The sequence below is a fragment of the Stegostoma tigrinum genome, chromosome 8 (assembly GCF_030684315.1).
Source record: "Stegostoma tigrinum isolate sSteTig4 chromosome 8, sSteTig4.hap1, whole genome shotgun sequence".
Lineage (NCBI taxonomy): Eukaryota > Metazoa > Chordata > Chondrichthyes > Orectolobiformes > Stegostomatidae > Stegostoma > Stegostoma tigrinum.
Genome location: NC_081361.1, coordinates 92,805,943 through 92,828,815, shown reverse-complemented (window position 1 = coordinate 92,828,815; position 22,873 = coordinate 92,805,943). Strand labels below are relative to the sequence as shown.

At 43.1% G+C, this 22,873-nt stretch overlaps 1 protein-coding gene across 3 annotated transcripts in view; it reads right to left on the bottom strand.

The window, feature by feature from the left end:
* Positions 1 to 22,873, bottom strand: part of gipc2 (GIPC PDZ domain containing family, member 2) — a 74,182-nt gene that overhangs the window by 37,295 nt on the left and 14,014 nt on the right. The window contains exon 1 of one of the 3 annotated variants that reach the window (XM_059648144.1): positions 4,999 to 5,050. The exons of the other annotated variants lie outside the window; for them this stretch is intronic. Coding sequence (XP_059504127.1) covers positions 4,999 to 5,016 — 18 coding nt within the window. The 5' untranslated portion in view covers positions 5,017 to 5,050. Of the gene's footprint in view, positions 1 to 4,998; positions 5,051 to 22,873 lie in introns of those variants that run through there. 3 annotated transcript variants of the gene reach the window in all.

Genomic DNA, 22,873 nt, shown 5'->3' with positions numbered 1-22,873 from the left:
TAATACTTGGTGACCGAAAAAAAAAATTTAAGTTGTTTTTCTGCAGCCCTGAGAACTGCATACGCATGCCCATGCAGCTTCTTTACAACCTTCGGGCAGATACAAATCTAAGTCATTGCCAAGTAGGAGCTTACTTCTTTTAACATTGCAATTGGTGTGTCAACATCAGTTCCAAAATTGCCATTGCCAAGTTAAACTGGGGAATACAGGAACATAAAGAAGCCAGTTCTGAAGAAAGGTCAATGGATGCAAATGTTAACTCTGCTTTTCCTCTGCAGATATTACCAGACCTGAAAAATAACTCCAGCAATTTTCTGTTTTTGTTCCACAGCGTCTGCAGTTCTTTGTTTTATAACAGAAGGCAGGCATTTGGCCCCCTCGAGCTTGAAATTATGTTGTTAAGTATTTTAATTCCATCTCTAACTCACCTTAGCTCTGTGATCCATTATATCCTTAACTAACAAAAAAAGTCTTTCAAAATTTTCATCCAACTTCAGTCTGGTAAGATTTTTTAGGACCTGTTGGGGGTTTTAAGATTTCCGCCACCTTGTGTGGAGGGGTGCTTCTTAACATCACTACTGACGTGCTTTACTTTAAGTTATTCATCCTTATCCAGATTCCCTCCCCATGCTTCCCTCTTTATCTTAAGAAATTGTTTAATCATCTTAAACAGTGCAATTAGACCACCACTGTTTCTTCTATCAAGTATTGAACAAGCACAGCCCACACAACCAGTGCTCACACATTAACCTTTTACATTCAAGTATAATTCTGCTGTTGGACTGGGATGGATAAGGTCACAAATGACATGACACCAGGTTATAGTCCAACAGGTTTATGTGAAATCACAAGCTTTCAGAACGTAGCTTCTTCATCAGGTGAAGTGAGAAAGTAGTATAAAGAACATGGAATTTCGAAGTAGAAGATCAAAGGGTCACACAACTGATGAGGATGTATGAAGCAAACCTAAGATGATGTTAATTATTTAGTCAGTTAAAAGGTTTCAATTGATTAATACGTATATGTAAATTTTTCCTTAGAAGGGCTCTCAGAGCAGAGATGTCCCCACTGTTCAGCCAGAGACCGGGGTCTAGTCTCAATTGCTCGAGAGGGGTACCTGAACAGGTTTTCAAGAAGATCTATCCCTCCTTGGATGCTGTACCAAATATACTTCTCCAGATGAAATCACAGCTTAAAGCAACTCAGTTATCATTTTATCTCCTTGGTAAACCCAGAGATAAATGTGAACATTCCATTAGCTCTGTGAGACAAGCAAAATGTTGCAATGATGGAAATCAAACAAAAATACAAATTCCTGGAAATTCTCATCAGGGCAGGTAGCATTTATATAAAAAAAAAACAGAAGTTAGGCTGAACTTTTATCTCCTCAACCCTTGGAAAACTTGCCAGGTTTGCTACAGTTATGATCAGAGCAGGCACCAATGCTTGACAAGTCGGAATCCAGAATGAAATCTGGTCTGTTAGATCCTATTTACCTCTTTTTCTCAAAAATGTGCAGGTCAGATATTGAACATATTCACCAGGCTGCCAGAGTATTTGCACCACAAAGAGTAAAATGTTTAGTAAACAAGATGACAAAACCATAAGAGTGGTGGGCGTGTGGAATGCGCTGCTGGCAGTGGTAGTGGAGTCAGGTATACTCTTGGATAGGCACATGGATGATAGCATAATGTAGGGTATGCAGGGTAGCTTGATCTTAGTGTACAATAGGTTGGCACAACTTCAAGGGCCCAAGGGCCTGTACCGTGCTATGTTCTATGTCGGAAAAAAATTAGGCCATTTGCCCCATCAGTTTGCTCTGCCATTTCATCATGGTCAATATGTTTCTCAACTCCATCTTCCAGTCTTCTCCCCGTAATGGGGTGATTCGGTGGCTCAGCAGTTAGTACTACTGCCTCACAGCGGGAGGGACTGTGTTCAATTCCAGCCTCTGGCAACAGCCTGTTCAAGTTTGTGCACCTCTATGTACCTGCTTGTGCTTCCTCTGGGTGCTCTGGTTTCCTCCCACAGCCCAAGGATGTTCAGATTAGGTGGATTGGCCATGCTAAATCGCGCAACGGTGTCCAAGGATGTGCACGCTAGGTGGATTAGCCAGGGGAAATGCAGGGTTACAGGGATAGGATAGGAGCAACGGGTCAGGGTGGGATGCTCTTCAAGAGGGTCGGTGTGGAATGGGCTGAATGGCGTGCTTCCACACTGTAGGGAAGCTATGATGACCTTTGATTTCCTTACAAATCTACCTATTCATAGATTCATAGAGTCTACGTGATCTATTCTATCTTAAATACATGCAATGATTTGGCCTCCACAGCCTTCTGGCTGAAGAAATTCCTCCTCATGTCAGTTCTAAGGATCATCCCATCACCCTGAAGTTCTACCCTTATGTCCTAGTCTCTCCTAATTGTAGAAATATCTCCTCCACTCCATCCACACCTCATTGCACTGGACAAAATGAAAGACTAGAAAGGATTCAGTCAGACACCACAAAAAGATTCAAATTGGCACCATTCCTTTTATCCCAGCAATATCCTTACAGACATTCAAGTCTGGGTCACAAGGCAACACATCTCCACGTCAAAGTCGCAACCTCAGCCCGAGGCTGGTAATTTCCTTTTGTAAAATTTACATGCTTTCATCAGATGCTACTTTTCCTGACTAATATGAAACTCCTAAAACTGCAAACTAATCTGACTATAAATTTGATTTCAGGACAAGTACCAGAGATCCCTAAATCAGAGAGTGTCCAGCAGACATGTTTCCATACTAAGGCTGCTAGAGATGTGCAGACTAAGTGGATTAGCCAAGGGAAATGCAGGCTTATAGGGATAGGAGTATACAGAGTGACTGCATTTTCAGATTGTCTTGCGACAGGGTCCGGTAACACTGGAGAAGAACAATCATAAATCCTTCTTCAGCGGAATCAACTGTTAACCTTTGCAGATCTTCAAGTCAAGGTTGTAAACCTTAAATTAAATTAAAATACAGAAAGAGCCCCAAGATTCTTCACCACAGATCACAAACGAATCTCTTTAAAACTGATTATGCATGTCTTCCCCTCAAAATACTCAACCTCAAGTTATACATTAACACTATGATCAATCAAGAAAATGTCATTATTAAAAAGCCACCTTGGTAAAACTTAGTGTATTTAATGTTCATTAATGTCAGCAAACTGGCTAGCTGTGGTAATAAGCTCTCAATAGCCATCATGCTGCTTTTCAATCAATCAGTTTGCTCTATGCATAGTGAAAGATAATAATATACCAAATATTGCTGTCAACTATTGTTGTGTTTGAGAACAGATACATATCTGAATCGCCACAAAGATCACTTGCCTGATACATTCCAGGAGTGCCATATTATTTTCACTAGAATTTTTTTCAAAAGTTTACCAAATGTCACATATTTCCCACATAGAATACAAGTACTTCATACAAGGCTTACACAATTCAATTTTCTTGCTTTTAAACAATGGATAATTTTTTCTTATAATCATAACTAGCTGGTGGAGTGCCACATGGATTAGTGCTGGGATCTCTATTTACAACAAATATTAAAAACTTGGATGAGAAGGTAAATGCAGTCGTCAAGTTTGCAGGTGACAAGAATAGGTGGGAGTTAAGTAATGAGAATGACACCAAGTCTGCAGAGAGATATGGACAATTTACTGAAGTGGACAAAAACATGGAAGATGGAACTTAAATGTGAGCCTACGTACTTTGGCAAAGAGAACCGGGGATTATTTAAGTGGAAAGAGACTCTAGAAAGCTAACCAACGGGGGATTTGGAAATCCTCATGCATAAAAATAACTCAAAGTTTGCGTGCAACTGTAAACAGAGAAGGCAAATGGAGTGTTAACTTTAATTGCAAAGGGAATGGAAGATAAAATTAGGTGGGCTAACTAAAACTAGACACTAATTAATCCACACCAGGAATACTGTGGATAGTTCTGGTCCCTTACCTAAGATACACTGACATTAGGGGAAGTTCGGCCAGGTTTTGCAAGTTTGATCCTGGCTATGAAGGTACTGTCTTATTAGTCAAGGTTGAACAGATTAGGCCTTTCTCATTACAAGTTTGAGGGGCAACTTTAGAAAACAGGCAAGGTTCCAAGGGGACCTGACAAGGTAGATGCAGAAAGGTTGTTTACCCTTGTGGTATAGTCTTGGACCAGATGGCATAATCCCACAATAAGTGGTTGCCAACTTAAGACAGAGATAAGGAGGAATGCCTTCTCTCAGATAATGAATCAGTGAAATTCTTCACAGCAGAGGGCCATGGAGGTTGGGTCATTAAGGGGTGCTTCAGAGGTTTAAGGAAGGAATTTGGGAATTCGTCCAGGGAAAGTGGTACATCTTAATTTAATGTACCATTCTGATTTGGTCACCAAAACCCTGTTGGAGAATAGGCACGACTTGAACTTATCTGAGGGGCCAAAAGTCACACACAAACCAGAAAAGCAAATGTCAGGAGGTTTTTGACCTAGGAGTAGCACAGGCCATCAGTCCCAAATATTCTCTTTCTCCAGTAGGATTCCAGAACTAGTAACATGAAATCTGTTTCCACATCCCACCACCCCCCATTCCTAAGCCTGAAAATCCATGAGCATACCTCAGATGTTGCCAGATGAAACTAGCTAAGGCAAGTCAACATATACTGCCATTTCCACACAGCAGCATGCCCAAAATGCAGCCAACCTAGAGTTGCTCCGCAAACCTTCATCAATCCAACACAAAAATTCAGTTCTAATTATGTAGTCTGTGCATTGCCCAGCTTGAATTTTGAAGATCCAAGAAATGTTGATTTGCAGCAAGGGTGCCAAAGCACATTTGGGACCTCAAAGTGTGGTTTTATCTACCACAGAAAACAGCAATCAAGAGCACAAGCTTTCTTAAGTCATAAAATCCTTGACTTGCATTGGGAAAAGCCATAATAATATAGTTCAGACAGATCATTAACGAAGACTTAAACATTACCTCTGGAAAAAAAATCATTACTGCACCACTTTTCACAGCCACCAGGATATTCTCATGAAATGCTCTGCTGAAGTATAATTGCAACTTTAACAATCAACACGCTGCAACAGATTCCTGCACAGGAAGATCCCCAAAAACTATTAGTGTAAGGAACACAGTATCTGTTTTGTCTGCTGTCTGACAATTGTTGATCAGGCACTGGAAAGAATGCAACTCACCTCTGAAGTCATGTTATATGATCGTTATATTCACCCAAGGTGAACATCTCATAACTATACAGTGCACGCCCGACATTGTGGCAGCCTAGATTAGTCACCAAGTACCAAAGTCTGATAACATTTGGCATGTAATACCCAGTATAAGTGACAGTCACCTTAGACCATTGAGTTACATTGCAGGTAACATATACAGAGTAGCAGGCTGACAACATGCTTTTCAATAAATCTAACCTTCAAGTCTAAATTGGGTCAAAATGCATGATTCATTACTTATCAACAGAGTTTAGAGTTTCACTTTGAGGATGTACAAGGATTTACAATCCACTCAACCATGCTGTATTTCAGCCAACCAGAAGATAAGATCTTGAGCCAGAATTTTTGAAGAGTAAAACAAACAAAACTGATTGGTTCCAGTTTAATTATTCATAATTTCAGCAGCTAGGGAAGGAAGGAAGAGATAAAAGAATTACAAGCAAAAGAAATGCATGATGCTGAATTAATTCAAGAAATGATGTGCAATTTTGAAGCAAATGTGTGTTGCTCAAGAAACAAAGACCACAGTTTGTGGTCAGAGTTCAACTTATCATCTGTGCTGCTTGCTGCGCAAAAGCACTCGAGATTTTCTTCCCATTTGTGGGACGTGGGCATCACAGGCTAGGCCAGCATTTATTGCCCATTCCTAGTTGCCTTCAGGAAAGCAGTGATGAGCTGCCTTAAGACCATAAGACATAGGAGTGGAAGTAAGGGCCATTTGGCCCATCAAGTCCACTCCGCCATTTAAATCATGGCTGATGGGCATTTCAACACCACTTCCCTGCACTCTCCCCATAGCCCTTGATTCCTTCTGAGATCAAGAATTTGTCGATCTCTGCCCTGAAGGCATCCAACGTCCCGGCCTCCACTGCACTCTGCGGCAATGAATTCCACAGGCCCACCACTCTCTGGCTGAAGAAATGTTGTCTCATTTCAGTTTTAAATTTACCCCCTCTAATTTTAAGGCTGTGCCCACGGATCCTAGTCTCCTCACCTAACGGAAACAACTTCCTAGCGTCCACCCCTTCTAAACCATACATTATCTTGTAAGTTTCTATTAGCCCTCAACCTTCTAAACTCTAATGAGTACAATCCCAGGATCCTTAACCGTTCATCATACATTAAACCTACCATTCCAGGGATCATCCGTGTGAATCTCGACTGGACATGTTCCAGGGCTAGTATGTCCTTCCTGAGGTGTGGGGCCCAAAATTGGACACAGTATTCTAAATGGGGCCTAACTAGAGCCTTATAAAGCCTCAGAGGCACATCGCTGCCTTTATATTCCAACCCTCTTGAGATAAACGACAACATTACATTCACTTTCTTAATTACGGACTCTACCTGCAAGTTAACCTTTAGAGAATCCTGGACCAACACTCCCAGATCCCTATGCACTTCTGATTTGTGAATTTTCTCACCGTTTAGAAAATAGTCCATGCCTGTATTCTTTTTTCCAAAAGTGCAAAACTTCACATTTACTCACGTTGAATTTCATCAGCCATTTCCTGGACCACTCTCCTAAACTGTCTAAATCTTTCTGCAGCTTCCCCACCTCCTCAGTATTACCTGCCGGTCCACCTATCTTTGTATCATCGGCAAACGTAGCCAGAATGCCCCCAGTCCCTTCATCCAGATGATTAATATATAAGGTAAACAGCTGTGGCCCCAACACTGAATCCTGCGGGACACTGCTCGTCACCAGTTGCCATTCCGAAAAACAGCCTTTTATCCCAACTCTCTGCCTTCTGTCAGACAGCCAATCCTCAATCCAAGCCAGTAGCTCACCTCGAACACCATGGGCCCTCAACTTGCTCAGCAGCCTCCCGTGAGGCACTGTACCAAAGGCCTTTTGGAAGTCTAGATCGATGACATCCACTGGGTTTCCCTGGTCTAACATACTTGTTACCTCTTCAAAGAATTCTAACAGGTTTGTCAGGCATGACCCCCCCCTTACTAAAACCATGCTGACTTGTTTTAATCTGACCCTGCACTTCCAGGAATTTAGAAATCTCATCCTTGACAACGGATTCTAGAATTTTATCAACTACCGAGGTTCGGCTAATCGGCCTATAATTTTCCATCTTTTGCCTTGATCCTTTCTTAAACAAGGGGGTTACAACAGCAATTTTCCAATCATCTGGGACTTTCCCTGACTCTAGTGGCTTTTGAAAGATCACAAACAAAGCCTCCGCTATTTCCTCAGCCACCTCCCTCAGAACTCTAGGATGTAGCCCATCAGGGCCAGGAGATTTATCAATTTTTAGACCTTTTAGCTTTTCTAGCACTTTCTCTTTTGTAATGCCTACTGTACTCAACTCTGCCCCTTGGCTCTCCCTAATTGTTGGCATACTACTCATGTCTTCCACTGTGAAGACTGACACAAAGTACTTAAGTTCTTCAGCTATTTCCTTATCTCCCATCACTAGCCTTCCAGCATCAATTTGGAGCGGCCCAATAGCTATTTTTGCCTGTCATTTGTTTCTTATGTATTGAAAGAAGCTTTTACTATCATTTCTAATATTACTAGCTAGCCGACCTTCATATCTGATTCTCTCCCTCCTTATTGCTCTCTGTTATCCTCTGTTTTTGTAGCCTTCCCAATCTTCTGATTTCCCAGTGCCCTTGGCCACTTTATAGGCTGTCTCTTTTTCTTTGATATATTTCCTGACTTCCTTTGTCAGCCATGGCTGTCTAATCCCACCCCGGATAATCTTTCTTTTCTTTGGGATGAACCTCTGTACTGTGTCCTCAATTACACCCAGAAACTCCTGCCATTGTAGGTCTACTGTCTTTCCCGCTAGGCTCTGCTTCCAGTCGATTTTCGTCAATTCCTCTCTCATGCCCCTGTAATTACCTTTATTTAACTGTAACACCATTACATCCAATTTTGCCTTCTCTCTTCCAAACTGCAGACTGAACTCTACCATATTATGATCGCTGCCTCCTAAGTGTTTCCTTACTTTAAGGTCTTTTATGAAGTCTGGCTCATTACATAGCACGAAGTCCAGAATAGCCTGCCATCTTGTGGGCTCCATCACAAGCTGTTCCAAAAAGCCATCCTGTAAACATTCCATGAATTTTCTTTCTTTGGATCCACCAGCAACATTATTCACCCAATCCACCTGCATATTGAAGTCCCCCATGATCACCATGACCTTGCCTTTCTGACATGCCCCATCTATTACTCGGTGCATCTTGTGTCCCTGGTCCTGATCACTGTTAGGAGGTCTGTACATAACCCCCATTATAGTTTTTTTGCCTTTGTGGTTCCTCAATTCCACCCACAGACTCCACATCTTCTGACCTTATGTCATTCAGTGCCGTAGATTTAATTCCATTCTTAACTAACAAGGCATCCCCGCCCCCTCTGCCCACCTCCCTGTCTTTTCGATATGTTGTGAATCCTTGGATGTTTAACTGCCAGTCCTGAGCTCCCTGCAACCATGTCTTTGTGATGCCTACCACATGATAATCATTCAAGAGGATTTGTGCTGTTAATTCATCTACTTTGTTGCGAATACTACGAGCATTTAGATAAAGTGTCTTAATGCTAGCTTTCTTATCATTCTGAGAGAGGTTGGAAATCCCAAGATGTCTTAAGATATCCTTCCTTTTTGCTGTATTCCTAGTCTGCCTCGAGCTTAAATGCACGTGTACACATGCTATCCTGTTGCTTATCTTTCCATTTAACTCCATACTCCCTGTCTCTTTCACTTTCCCTTTCCCCTCCTACTCACTAGTTTAAAGTCCTACTGACCACCCTATTTATCCTTTTCGCTGTAACACTGGTTCCAGATCGGTTCAGGTGGAGACCGTCCCAAAGGTACAGATCCCCCCCCGGTTCCAAAACTGATGCCAATGCCCCATGAAATGGAATCCCTCTTTCCCACACCAATCCCTTAGCCACACGTTTACTTCCCTAACTTTCTTTTCCCTATGCCAGTTGGCAAGTCGCTCTGGCAGTAATCCGGAGATTATGACCCTTGAGGACCTGTACTTCAATTTCTTTCCTAGTGCTTCATAATCCCTGAACTGGTCCTCTACCCTCGCTTTGCCGATGTTGTTCGTCCCAACGTGGACCACAACAACTGGATCCTCCCCCTCCTGCTCCAATATCCTTTCAACCCGGTCAGAGATGACCCGCACCCTGGCACCGGGCAGGCAACACACCATGCGGGACTCCCGATCCGGCTTGCATAGGATACTATCTGTCCCCCTAATTATAGAACCCCCTATAACAACTACCTGTCTTTTTGCTCCCCCCTCTTGAATGACCTTCTGCACCACGGTGTCGTGGTCAGCTGGCTCATCCTGTCCACAGTCTTTTTCCTCAACCGTACAGGGAGCAAGAATCTCATACCTGTTGCCTTCTTGAACCACTGCAGTCTGTGTGTTATAAGCTGGCAAGAACAAGCAAGGGTGCATTCTAAAAAAAATCTCAAGAATCAGGTCTCAAGTCAAGAATCTATTTCTCATTCAAACACTCCACTTTTCCACATGGATAGAATGTCAATTTTGGCAAGGTGAAGTCAGAATGGAACAATATATTAACAAAATTAAGCACACCTATCTTCCATTGTGTTCTCCTGTAATTACCCAAATTAGACTGAATTTACAGCACAGATAAATAAAGTCATTCAGCCAAACGTCGCTCAAAAATAGGTCATATTCATGAAACTCAAAGTTTATTATCGATCCTATATCCTGGGTTATAGGGGAATGGGTCTGGGTGGGATGCTTCAAGGGCGGTGTGGACTTGTTGGGCCGAAGGGCCTGTTTCCACACTGTAGGTAATCTAATCTAAATGAACATCGGACTTTGGTTTAATTTTATGCCTCATCAACACAACGAGGACAGAAAATATTCAAAAGATTGCAGGATTTAGGGTTGGAAACATGAGACACAGAAAGGGGTTTGTGAACTGACCAGCGCAGGCACAATAGACTGAACTGCTTTTTTTTTGTGATGTAAACCTCAATCAGTCTACGAACACGGTTCTAAGTGTGGAGAGGGATCAGCAAACACCAATTGTGGGACAAGTCCTGCTTGTTCCCGAGGCTGCAGATCATCTTGGCAACTGACTCACAGGAGTAATGACACATGCAGAGACAACACAGTGTGGAACTAGAGGAACAAAGCAGACAAGGTAGCATTAGAGGGGCAGGTGAGTTGGTGTTTCAGGTCAGGACTCTTCTTCAGAAATGGAGAGGGGGCAAGGGAGCTGAGAAATAAATACAAAGAGGAGGGGTGCGGCTGGGGAAAGTATTGGGATGGGAGGGGCGGATAGGTGGGAGAGATGATGGACAGGTTGTGTCAGGTCAAAGAGATGGGAAGGAGAGGGAGGGTTGGACACTGGATGAGGCCAGTGGCGGGGAGATTTTAAAACTAGTGAATTCCACATTTAGGCTACTGAGCTATAGGCTCCCGAGGCAGAATATGAGGCACTGCTCCTCCAGTTTGTGACACTGCAGGAGGCCCAGGAGGAACATGTCATCTAGGGAGAGGGAGGGGGAGATAAAACGGCTCGTGACCAGAAGGTGTCGTTGCTTGTCACAAACAGAGTGCAAGTGGTCTACAAAACAGTCTGAGTCTATGCTTGGTCTCATCGATATAGGGGAGGCCACATCGGGAGCAGCGGATACAGTCAACCAAGTTGACAGATATACAGATCTGATATTGAAAGGTTTGTTTTGGGACTTTAATGGAGGTGAGGGGGGAGGTGTAGGGACAGATACAGCACTTCCTGCAGTTGCAGGGAAAGCTGACAGGTGTGGTGGGGTTAGTGGGGAATGTGAAGCGTTCAAGGGAGCAGTTCCTACGAAAGACAGATAGGGGTGGGGAGGGAAATATCTCTTCAGTTAGGGGGTCGGATCGTAGTGGCAGAAGTAGCAGAGAATGATACGCTGGATGCGGAGGTTCTTTATGTCCTGCATTAGAAACACACACCTTTCGTCGTTTTAAATAATTCTAAGGATCTGACTGTCAGTCTGGTTATGTTAACAGTCACAAACAAATCACACAATTCAAAGGGAATATCGTTGGACACTTAATTAAAGATCATGGTCTTAGCTTTTAAATCCCATTGCAGTCTAAAACCATTCCTCAGCTACCTTGTACAAAAACAGAAATTGTTGCAGGAACTCAACAGCTCTGGCAGCATTTGTGGAAAGAAAGCAGAGTCAACATTTTGGATCAAGTGATCCTTCTTCAAAATTCAATTAACTTTTGATAGTCCTCCATCTCCAATTTAAATCTAATTTGTTCACATATCGGGTGTGAAAAAGGCGTACTTGATGCACAGATGAAGTCATCCAAGCAGATTCAATAAATTCCATTCTCTTGTATAAACATCTTTCACCTTAAAAAGCGCAAGGTGCATATGTTGCCTAAAATAGAACATGGGGTCTGTTAGGTACGTACAAACAATGGAATTAGTTACAAATTCAAGATATTTCCGCAAGCTGCTGACAGCTTAGAAATTGAACAGCTACACACTCACTCTGGTCATTAATATCAAATGTAACCAAGGCAACCACTCATCAAGAGTGTTCCAGAGCATTCCAGTATTCCCAATAAAGACAATTGGTTACTACTACATTATTACTAGGAATTTATACATAAATAGGATTAAAAAAAACTGAAGGGAATGTCTCAGGTCTATTGTCTTCTACAGTTAATCATTTTTGGAATTTTCCTTCAATTAAGTACAATGTAGTTTCTACAATTACAAAAGGGTTTGATAGGGCAGCGGCAGAGATGCTTCACCATTACTTAGGGAGTACAAAGCTCAAGCCATAAATTTTAATCGCCAATAAATTAACCCAGGAACACAGAAACAAATCTTTTACAGCCTCCAGAGCGGTGAGAATGTGGAATTCACTGCCAGGAAGAGTTGAAATGAAGAGCATTTAAGGGGCAGCTGGATAAACAAAAGGGAGAAAGAAACAGGAATAAAACACACATGACAGGAGATGAAGAGAATGGGAGGAAGTTCTTCTGGTGCAGAAATACTGACATGGACTTGTTGGACTGAATAGTCTGCAAAGAAACAGGATTGTCATTTTATGCAAAAGAAAGCGTGCAGTGATGACTTTATTTCTATATTGCAGTCAGTCAAGTGGTAGCACTGGACCTCCGCTGTGCATCAAAGGCAAAAACTTCCTACAGTTCCACAGATACATTACCTTCAGTTGGGAAGGTGTACATTCACAAATCAACATTTGGGGACAAAAGCTGAAGAGCGCAGCAGACAATGTAATCTGCCCATTTCAAACCCTGAGAAAGATGTGCAAAAAAAATGAAGAACGCTCCAATTGTTTTACCTCCTGCATTCCATAGTGAGATGCAAATGACTGTCCTTGACAACAAGGCCATATTTGACTGGGTGTGCGATCAAGGAGTACTAGCGAAACTGGAGTCGTGGAGAATTAGGGGATATCTCCACTGGTTGAAGCTGTATTTATCACATAGGAAAATGGATATGGTCGTTGCAGGTCAAACCTCACCAGCTCCAGTACATTGCAGCAGGCATTCCCCAAGGTGTTGTACTCAGCCCAACCATTATCAGCTGATTCATCAATGACCTTGCCTCAATAATAAGGTCAAAAGTAGGAATGTTCGCTGATGACTACAACGTTCAGTATCGTGCATGACTCTTGAGATTCTGAAGCAATCCATGACAAAATTCAGCAACATTTGTGCCACCAAAATGCCATGAAATGACCATTTTCACTATTTACCACTGAGTTGCTCTGTTTACCTCATTAGCCAATCATATCAGCAGAATGAAATTTAAAAACTCTAACTTGCAATTAAAGGATTTCATCTTTCTTACTGCAACCAGAATCTAACTGCTCCCCTGGACAACCTTTTTAACATAAACCAAATTGGATTTTAAAGAAGTGACAGCTTCTTTCTTCATTTTTTTTCTCTTCAATTGATATAGGTGAGACTGTTTGCTTTCCAACTGGTCTACCTTATCAATTTATTGTAGAAGCTAACTAAAATCAAATTATAAAACCGCTGGAGAATTTCTTCCTCTTTTCACATGCCCTCATATGCACAAAACAATTAAATCACCTAAATCATTGCACCTCCACCCCCGCTACTGTAATCCACTGACATGCATTTAATTAAGATCTCTCCCTCACAGTTAACATTGACTCTCAGATAATGAAATGTGAGGCTGGATGAACACAGCAAGCCCAGCAGCATCTCAGGAGCACAAAAGCTGACGTTTCGGGCCTAGACCCTTCATCAGAGAGGGGGATGGGGTGAGGGTTTTGGAATAAATAGGGAGAGAGGGGGAGGCGGACCGAAGATGGAGAGAAATGAAGATAGGTGGAGAGGAGAGTATAGGTGGGGAGGTAGGGAGGGGATAGGTCAGTCCAGGGAAGACAGACAGGTCAAGCTCGTTGACCTGTCCGTCTTCCCTGGACTGACCTATCCCCTCCCTACCTCCCCACCTATACTCTCCTCTCCACCTATCTTCTTTTCTCTCTATCTTCGGTCCGCCTCCCCCTCTCTCCCTATTTATTCCAAAACCCTCACCCCATCCCCCTCTCTGATGAAGGGTCTAGGCCCGAAACGTCAGCTTTTGTGCTCCTGAGATGCTGCTGGGCTTGCTGTGTTCATCCAGCCTCACATTTCATTATCTTGGATTCTCCAGCATCTGAAGTTCCCATTATCACATTGACTCTCATGCTGGTTTTCAGCAACATGGAGACAGTAAGGACTGCAGAGACTGCAGCTAGAGTCAATAAATGTGGAACTTGAAAAGCACAGGATCCGAGGAGCAGGGATGTTTCGGGTTGAAAACCTTCATCAGGACTTCTGCTGGTCTCAGTTTAGAATTGACGAGAAAAATTCAACTGTCCCAGCTCTCAGAACACACCTCAAAATAAGCAGGTGGTGCTCAACTTAACCTTGCTGCATCCGGTTTTTGCATTTCTAAAATAGTTTCCTTAGTCAAGCAATAGTGGTCTCATTAGTGGGATGGGTCAGATGTTCGTGGAAAGCCTTCTCCTATCATCTGAACCAAAAACGCAAATAGAAGTTATCTTTATCCTAACACCGCAACTTTCACCAGGACAAAAAAAGTCAAAAGCTTGCCTGTGACTTAATTGGTTTGCCGATATCATTTGTAATAAATTGACAGCTTTAACCACAGTGCATGTGACTACAATCCCTCATCAGCTGGCACTTAACTGCTCTGAGGGAGCCTTGAAAATTATTCAGTTCCAGTAAGAACCTAGGTAGGGTATTAAACAGAGTGCCATTCATATCCAGAAATAGTGCTTTTTTGTTACACGAGGAAAAATGAAAGTAACAACAGCCTCCCTCATTTTCAGTTCGACTGAAAATCCCAACTGTGAGTGATGGCAAGGCAACAGGGTCACAGGTTTAGTACAATGTATTGAGTGGCTTGAATGTGAAGAGACAAATATTTTGCCAAAAATAACATTTTGTAATTTGTATGACTAATTTTAGAAAGGACATGAACTCCTTTATTCATTAACTGGATGAGGACATCGCTGGTTAGGCAGCAGTTATTGTCCATTCCTAATTGCCCAGAGGGCAGTTCAGGGTCAAACACACTGCTGTAGGTCTGGAGTCACATATAGGCCAGACCAGGTAAGGGTGGCAGTTTCCTTCCATCAAGGACATTGGCGAACCAGGGGGGTTTTCCCAACAATCGACAATTGATTCATGGTCATCATTAGATTCTTAATTCAAGATATATTTTATTGAATTCAAATTCCATCATCTGCCATGGCAGGATTCGAACCCAAGTCCCCAGAATGTGTTCTGAGTCTCTGGAGTAACAGTCCAGCAATAATACCACTAGGCCATTGCCTCACCTCAGACAAGGAACAAACTTGGTGATTTTCAACCCGGTTCCTAAAGCTCTCCACCACTCGAGTTCTCCTTATTTCGTACTGAACTGTTGCAAACGAATTGATAAAAGCTGATTGTCATGTGACCACCAGTAAGGACAAAATGAACTGATAAGCTCCAAGACAACAGTGTGGAGCTGGAGAAACACAGCAGGTCAGGCAGCACCAGAGGAGCAGGAAAGCTGACGTTTCAGGTCAGAACCCTTCTTCATAAAAGTCTTCATTTTCTGAGGAAGGGTCCCGACCCAAAATGTCAGCTTTCCTGCTCCTCTGATGCTGTCTGGCATGCTGTGTTCCTCCAGTTCCACATTGTGTTATCTCTGACTCCAGCATCCACAGTTCTTACTATCTCTAATAAGCTCTAATCTCCCTTCATCCAATGATTCACATGTATAAATCTTCAACATGCTCAGAAGCAAAATATTTTATGGCACAGTAAAACTCAAGGTAATAATGGTTGTTCCAAAACAGTGCATCATCAAGAAGTGACAGAAATATTTACAGCTGTCATTTTCCAGTGCTCCCAATCTCAGTCAGGCAGAGGCACTCCACAAGTGAAAAAAGAGGAAGAACGTCCACATGCCAGGTTCAGCTACTCAGCCATGTACAGCAGTGTCCCTTGAGGTGGCATCACCACACCATAACCAGGTTTCCTTGCAAGCTGTGCACAAATTTGCTCCTTCAATTAACTGCACAAGGTTGCAACCGAGTAAATAAATCAGCCATACACGAGGAAAAGCTAAGGGTACATCAGTGCCGAGGTTGCAAAAGACAAATTCAGGCAAATGATTCTTTACCAGTCTAGTTGCTTTCAGCACATTGACCAGACAGACTTGGGTTTAAAGGTGACCAAGTGTTTTGGGACAATATTAACAAACCCATTTGAATGAGACACTAGGATTGCACACATGCCCCTTTTGCAAGAGAAACCTATACTTCTCTATAAACAGAACCAATGGTAAATCCAGTATTTATTGCCCAACCCTCATTTACTGGACCAGTTAGTCACAATTCCTCTTTTCAAATTGAAGCAGTCCAATGACAAATGTTCTGCTGTTGTACCATTAGGTGCAGAGTTCCCAAGATTTTGACTCATCAACAATAAAAACCCACTGACTTAACCATTGCCAGCAGTTTTAATACAACTTGTTAGCCGACTTCTGACAACAGTTGTAAGATTAACATCACATATTGGTCTACTCACCTAACAAGCTCATTTCTCTTCACTTCTTCTATTGAACTGTTTCAAACTAATTGATAAACGATGATTGTTACAATTCAACAATTCCAAGGGAAGGAGAAAAATTAACAAGGTTTCCACTCCAGGCTGGAAAAATCATCTCAAGACAAGATCAGGCGTGTCAGTTTACACCCCTTTCCAAGATGAACATGCTGTCAAGACAAACAAAAAAGAATATTCTCTGTTTTGATAAGCAGCTTCATGTCTTTACGGAAACCACAGCATAGTGTAGAGTGCAGCAATTTGATTAAAATCATTAAAATTAAACTAAGGACTCAAATATGAAATCTCACCCTCTGTAAAACTTCAGAAGTAATTTACTGGCTGTAAAGCATGAGACATGAGGGCGGCAGGGTGGCTCAGTGGTTAGCACTGCAGACTCACAGCGCCAGGGACCTGGGTTCGATTCCAGCCTCAGGTGACTGTCTGTGTGGAGTTTGCACATTCTCCCCGTGTCTGCGTGGGTTTCCTCCGGGTGCTCCGGTTTCCTCCCACAGTCCAAAGATGTGCAGGCTAGGTGGATTGGCCATGCTAAATTGCCCGTAGTGTTCAGAGGTGTGTGGGTTATAGGGGGATGGGTCTGGGTGGGATGTTTCAAGGGGCAGTGTGGATTTGTTGGGCCAATGGGCCTGTTTCCACACTGTAGGGAATCTAATCTTACATCCTTAGTCTGAGTCATACAAAATAAATGAATCCAAATCTTTCTTCATACATCATTCTTTAACAAGTGCCTGTGTCAGTCAACAACTTGGGAACAAAGTGCTAAACATAATGAATACAACCATAACAGGCATGTTGTACGCACGTTGCAAAGTTACAAATTTGTACAGCACACTGGCCACAATGTCACCACTGGGACATCCTTTCACTCAATTAAATAGAGTGCACTGACTCAATGCAGGAAGATATGGCATGCCATTTCAAACGCAAGTGCATATTTGGACAAGTTTATCCTGGGTTATAGTGAAGTGCCCTTATTCCGTACAGAACCAAACAAACAAATGCAGCTACCAAGCTCTAGCCACCGTTTAGTAAATTCCAATCACCTTCAAATATAAAATTTGGCTTGCCTGTGCAAACATGGTCAATTAATGAACCAATCAACTTTTTGAGAAATAGTCAGCAAGGGAGCACCACTATTGCCAAGATAACAAAGTGTGAAGTTGGATGAACACAGCAGGCCAAGCAGCATCTCAGGAGCACAAAAGCTGACGTTTCGGGCCTAGGCCCTTCATCAGAGAGGAGGATGGGGAAGAGGGTTCTGAAATAAATAGGGAGAGAGGGGGAGGCGGACTGAAGATGGACAGAGGAGAAGATAGGTGGAGAGGTGAGTATAGGTGGGGACGTGGGGAGGGGATAGGTCAGTCCAGGGAGGATGGACAGGTCAAGGAGGTGGGATGAGGTTGGTAGGTGGGAAATGGAGGTGGTGCGGCTTGAGGTGGGAGGAAGGGATGGGTGAGAGGAAGAACAGGTCAGGGAGGCAGGGACGAGCTGGGCTGGCTTTGGGATGCAGTGGGGGGAGGGGGAGATTTTGAGGCTAGTGAAGTCCACATTGATACCATTGGGCTGCAGGGTTCCAAAGCGGAATAGGAGTTGCTGTTCCTGCAACCTTCGGGTGGCATCCTTGTGGCAGTGCAGGAGGCCCATGATGAACATGTCGTCTAAGGAATGGGAGGGGTAGTTAAAATGGTTCACGACTGGGAGGTACAATTGTTTATTGTGAACCAAGCAGAGGTGTTCTGCAAAGCGGTCCCCAAGCCTCCGCTTGGTTTCCCCAATGTAGAGGAAGCCACACCGGGTACAGTGGATACAGTATACCACATTGGCAGATGTGCAGGTGAATGTCTGCTTAATATGGAAAGTCATCTTGGGGCCTGGGATGGGGGTGAGGGAGCAGGTGTGGAGGCAAGTATAGCATTTCCTGCGGTTACAGAGGAAGGTGCCAGGTGTGGTGGGGTTAGAGGGGAGTGTAGAGCGGACAAGGGAGTCACAGAGAGAGTGGTCCCTCCAGAAGGCAGACAAGGGTGGGGTCGGATTGTAGATGGCGGAAGTGTCGGAGGATGATGCATCGTATCCGGAGGTTGGTGGGGTGGTATGTGAGGACGAGGGGGATTCTCTTAGAGTGGTTATTGTGGGGGCGGGGTGTGAGGGATGTGTTGCAGGTAATGCGGGAGACACGGTCAAGGGCATACTCGACCACAGTGAGTGGTGTGGGGAGGGGGGAGAAGAAGAGTTGCGGTCCTTGAAGAACACGGACATCTGGGATGTGCAGAAGTGGAATGCCTCATCCTGGGAGCAGATGCAGCGGACGCGAAGGAAGTGGGAATGGGGGACTATTGCCAGCTTTAATTTATTAAATCACTTGATGCTCCTTTAGACTAACAAAAATCTTAGGTATAGAGTCCTCACAGTTAGATAATGCAGGTGAGTGGACCTGAAACGTGTGGAGCCAAATCAATACAGTAAACTTTGTTACGCTAGGATTTCAGCCCAAGACCAAAGACGTGCAGGCAGAAACGGTCAGGATTAGCGAAGACCATTATATTCCCACTGACTGTTCTCAATGACTACACTATCCCATCCAGATAGTAACTTTTCCCCTATGTATGTAACTGTTGAATTTGTTGTTGCAGATCGCCCTCACTCCCACCCATTACAATCAATTACATACAATTTGCACTTTCCACTTCAGAGCAGCATTAGATTATCCAGCCCCAAAAGCTGTTCTGCCACCTGAGTGGATTCTGTCTGATCTGGATCCCTTCAAACTTCATTTGTCCACCTAAGCTCCATATCCCTTCATATTCCCGCAAACGTGCAGATTTTTTTTTGAAAAGTAAGCATGGCCGTTGAAAAGTATTCCAGGCTTCCACAATTCTTTGCATGAGAAATTGCTTCCCAACTTCTCCCTCGAATGATTTTACGTCTGCATCCCGAAGGCAGAGACTTTTTCACCAATAAAAGAAAGCAACTTCTAATGATTCCTTTCAAATTACAAAAAGCTTTAAATAAGTCACCTCTGATCTTATATTTTCCCATGTCTATATTCTCTCTCACACATAAAAACACACCTAAGTAACTGAGTAGCCTGTTCCTGGATTCCAGTTTTCGTCTCTCTAGAGATTACAGTGCTGCAGGAAAATGTTTGTATTGGCCTGGGTGGTAATTAAGGTAAGTACTAACTCATGGAGGAGCTCTTCACAATGTCTTAAGCAAGCTGGAGGGAGCAGCTTATCAACCCAAGCTTATCAGTTTTCTACTTGTATTTATATATTCAGTGAACACGGAGAAATGGTTTAATATCAATGTCATTCATATGTACATGGTCACAAGCTAAAGGGATAGCAATTAGCAACATGAAGACAAACTATTGAAGACATTTAAAAAGAAAAACGTACAAAGAACACCGAAATTAAACATCAAGTTGAAAATGGTTGTAATCAAGAAAAAAAACTGTCCAACCCAATTAGCTGTCCAAGACTGAATGTGAAAGGAAGTCGACGTCACAGAAAAATGAGAATTAATAGATTGCTAGTAACAACGAAGGAAATCAATATATGATAAAATGCAAGTCCTTGTGCATGAATCATTGTAAGTGACTGGACTGGTTAGTACAGCGTAGAAGCAAGGAATACCAAAGGCTAAACCCAAATGAAGCACTAGTTGCCCCCAACTGAAGTACTGCGATCAATTCTAAGTAACACACTGGGCAAAGGCTTTGGAGAGTGCAAGAAATTTGCTCGAATGGATCCAAAAATAAGCAGTGATAGTTGCACAGAGATACTTTGGAAAAAACTGAGCTGCTCTGTTCAGAACAGAGAAAACCAAAAGGGATTACATCGAATAAAGACAAAAGCTGTCTGAATGGGCTGAAGGATCAACTATTTTCCCCCAAAATCATACACTGTTAACAAAACTTTCAATGGACATTGGATAACATTTCAAATTGGACATGACGAAGTAGAATATTCATCCGTTCTCCACTGAACTTATGGCAACCTTAGGTGCATCAAAACCATAACAATATGAGACATTCGCTTCACACATTTCATAACAAGGCACACAGCCCAAGAGTTTCTCTAAGTTTCAGTTCTTCAATACATTCTGCCTGAAATGCCTCAGATACTGGCTTTCCCTAAGGTGCCTCTGCAGGACACCCATTCCAGAACACACAGCTTTGGGTTCTTTTTCCTCTATTAATTTGTGGGATGTGGGCATCGCTGTCTGGCCAGCATTTATTGCTCGTCTGTAGTTGCCCTTGAGAAGGCGGTGGTGAGCTGTCTTCTGTGTTCAATGGAGAAATGTAATATAATGGCCATTGAAATTTTTGCGAACAATGTATGATTTTGGGAAAAATAGGAATCTCATTTCATTAAGTGATCAATCTTCTGGTTGTAAGTGACGGTTATTTCCATGTGTTCTTGCGAACAGCCAGAATTTCAAATCTGCTCATGATGATACTTGGCGAAAATCAATGTACTTCCACACATACATTCTGCACAACAAAGTTGCCAGAGATACAGGAAGCCTCCACTGTCTTTATAATATTTTTAATGAGTTTACCCAATGATATTTGACAGTGATGTTTGAATCCATTCACAAAAGTCAATTACTGGTTGGTCATGACATTTTGCAATATCCTAAGTGCAACCTTGGGACCAGCACCCATGATGCGTAAAACCATTGCTAAAACTATTGCACATTATAAACTTTGTTGGTTCAGTCCATCAGACAATGCCAAGTACAAGTGAACATGTGAATGACAAAGAAACTAGGATTCACCTGCAGGATTTCCATAGAATTAGCCCAATTTACAAACAGGCATTTACCTCGATTAATATGAAAACTCGATGTACTTGTCAAACCATTTATTCTTTCACAACATCTCCATTATTTAAAAAATATTTTTCTAAAGATAACCAAAAGTCAACAGAAGATGATCTGATAGTTACTGGGGTCTGACCGAAACAAACTGTTTTCTTAATAACCCTAGAGTGAGTTTTTAATGAAAACAGTTAGTTCTTTTAAGAGAACCTGCCTACAGAACCGGATCATCCCCGGTATACTGCATCCACTGTACCCAGTGTGGCTTCCTCTACATTGGGGAAACCAAGCGGAGGCTTGGGGACCGCTTTGCAGAACACCTCCGCTTGGTTCGCAACAAACAACTGCACCTCCCAGTCACAAACCATTTCAACTCCCCCTCCCATTCTTTCGATGACATGTCCATCATGGGCCTCCTGCAGTGCCACAATGATGCCACCCAAAGGTTGCAGGAACAGCAACTCATATTCCGCTTGGGAACCCTGCAGCCCATTGGTATCAATGTGGACTTCACCAGCTTCAAAACCTCCCCTTCCCCCAACGCATCCCGAAACCAGCCCAGTTCGTCCCCTCCCCCCACCGCACCACACAACCAGCCCAGCTCTTCCCCTCCACCCACTGCATCCCAAAACCAGTCCAACCTGTCTCTGCCTCCCTAACCTGTTCTTCCTCTCACCCATCCCTTCCTCCCATCCCAAGCCACACCTCCATCTCCTACCTACTAACCTCATCCCACCTCCTTGACCTGTCCATCTTCCATGGACTGACCTATCCCCGCCCTACCTCGCCACCTATCTTCTTTTCTCTCCATCTTCGGTCCGCCTCCCCCTCTATCCCTATTTATTCCAGAACCCTCACCCCATCCCCCTCTCTGAAGGAGGGTCTAGGCCCAAAACGTCAGCTTTTGTGCTCCTGAGATGCTGCTTGGCCTGCTGTGTTCATCCAGCCTCACATTTCATTATCTTGGATTCTCCAGCATCTGCAGTTCCCATTATCACAGTTCTTTTAAGAGTGTTTCTTTTGCACAGAAAAAAGTTACTAAAGTACAAGAGGAGGCAGAGAAAATAGTGAACAGCAGTTTTCAGACAGTCACATGACATACATGGGAGGTCAAAAAAGCCGACGTGTGGGTGGTACGGCTGTGGGAATGTACAAGAGAAGAGAGATGTCAGAGAATTGAAAGACTAAAGGGTAAGCCACTGTAACTTATCGATAAGTAACTAATAAACAGAGAATGCAGAGATGGACTGGAAGTCAATGAATCAAAATGAGGCAGGCCATGCTGGATTTCACTGCCATGGCAAAAGACATTCAGCCATTTTGTGAGGGAATAAAGTGTCGGTAGAGTTCAAAGAGAATGCAGGCAAATGGTTTGCTCAACCTGGCTGGCTGGCTGCTCTTCTTCTGAGACACTTGGATGTCCCTGAAGTAGGCAATAAAGGTGTCTATCAAATGGATTGGATTTTTGACCAGTGGGCACCACAGGTTTTGCATTCAATGCTGCAGTCCAAGACTCAAAGATTCCATTTTTGAGGAATACTTGGTATTCAAATCATTTGGCCTTTTCTACCATTCAGCTAAATCATGGCTGATTTGCACAGCAAAAGGGAAATTTTTGGAGCTGCCAAGTTCCCAGGATCTGATGGACTTCATCAACAATT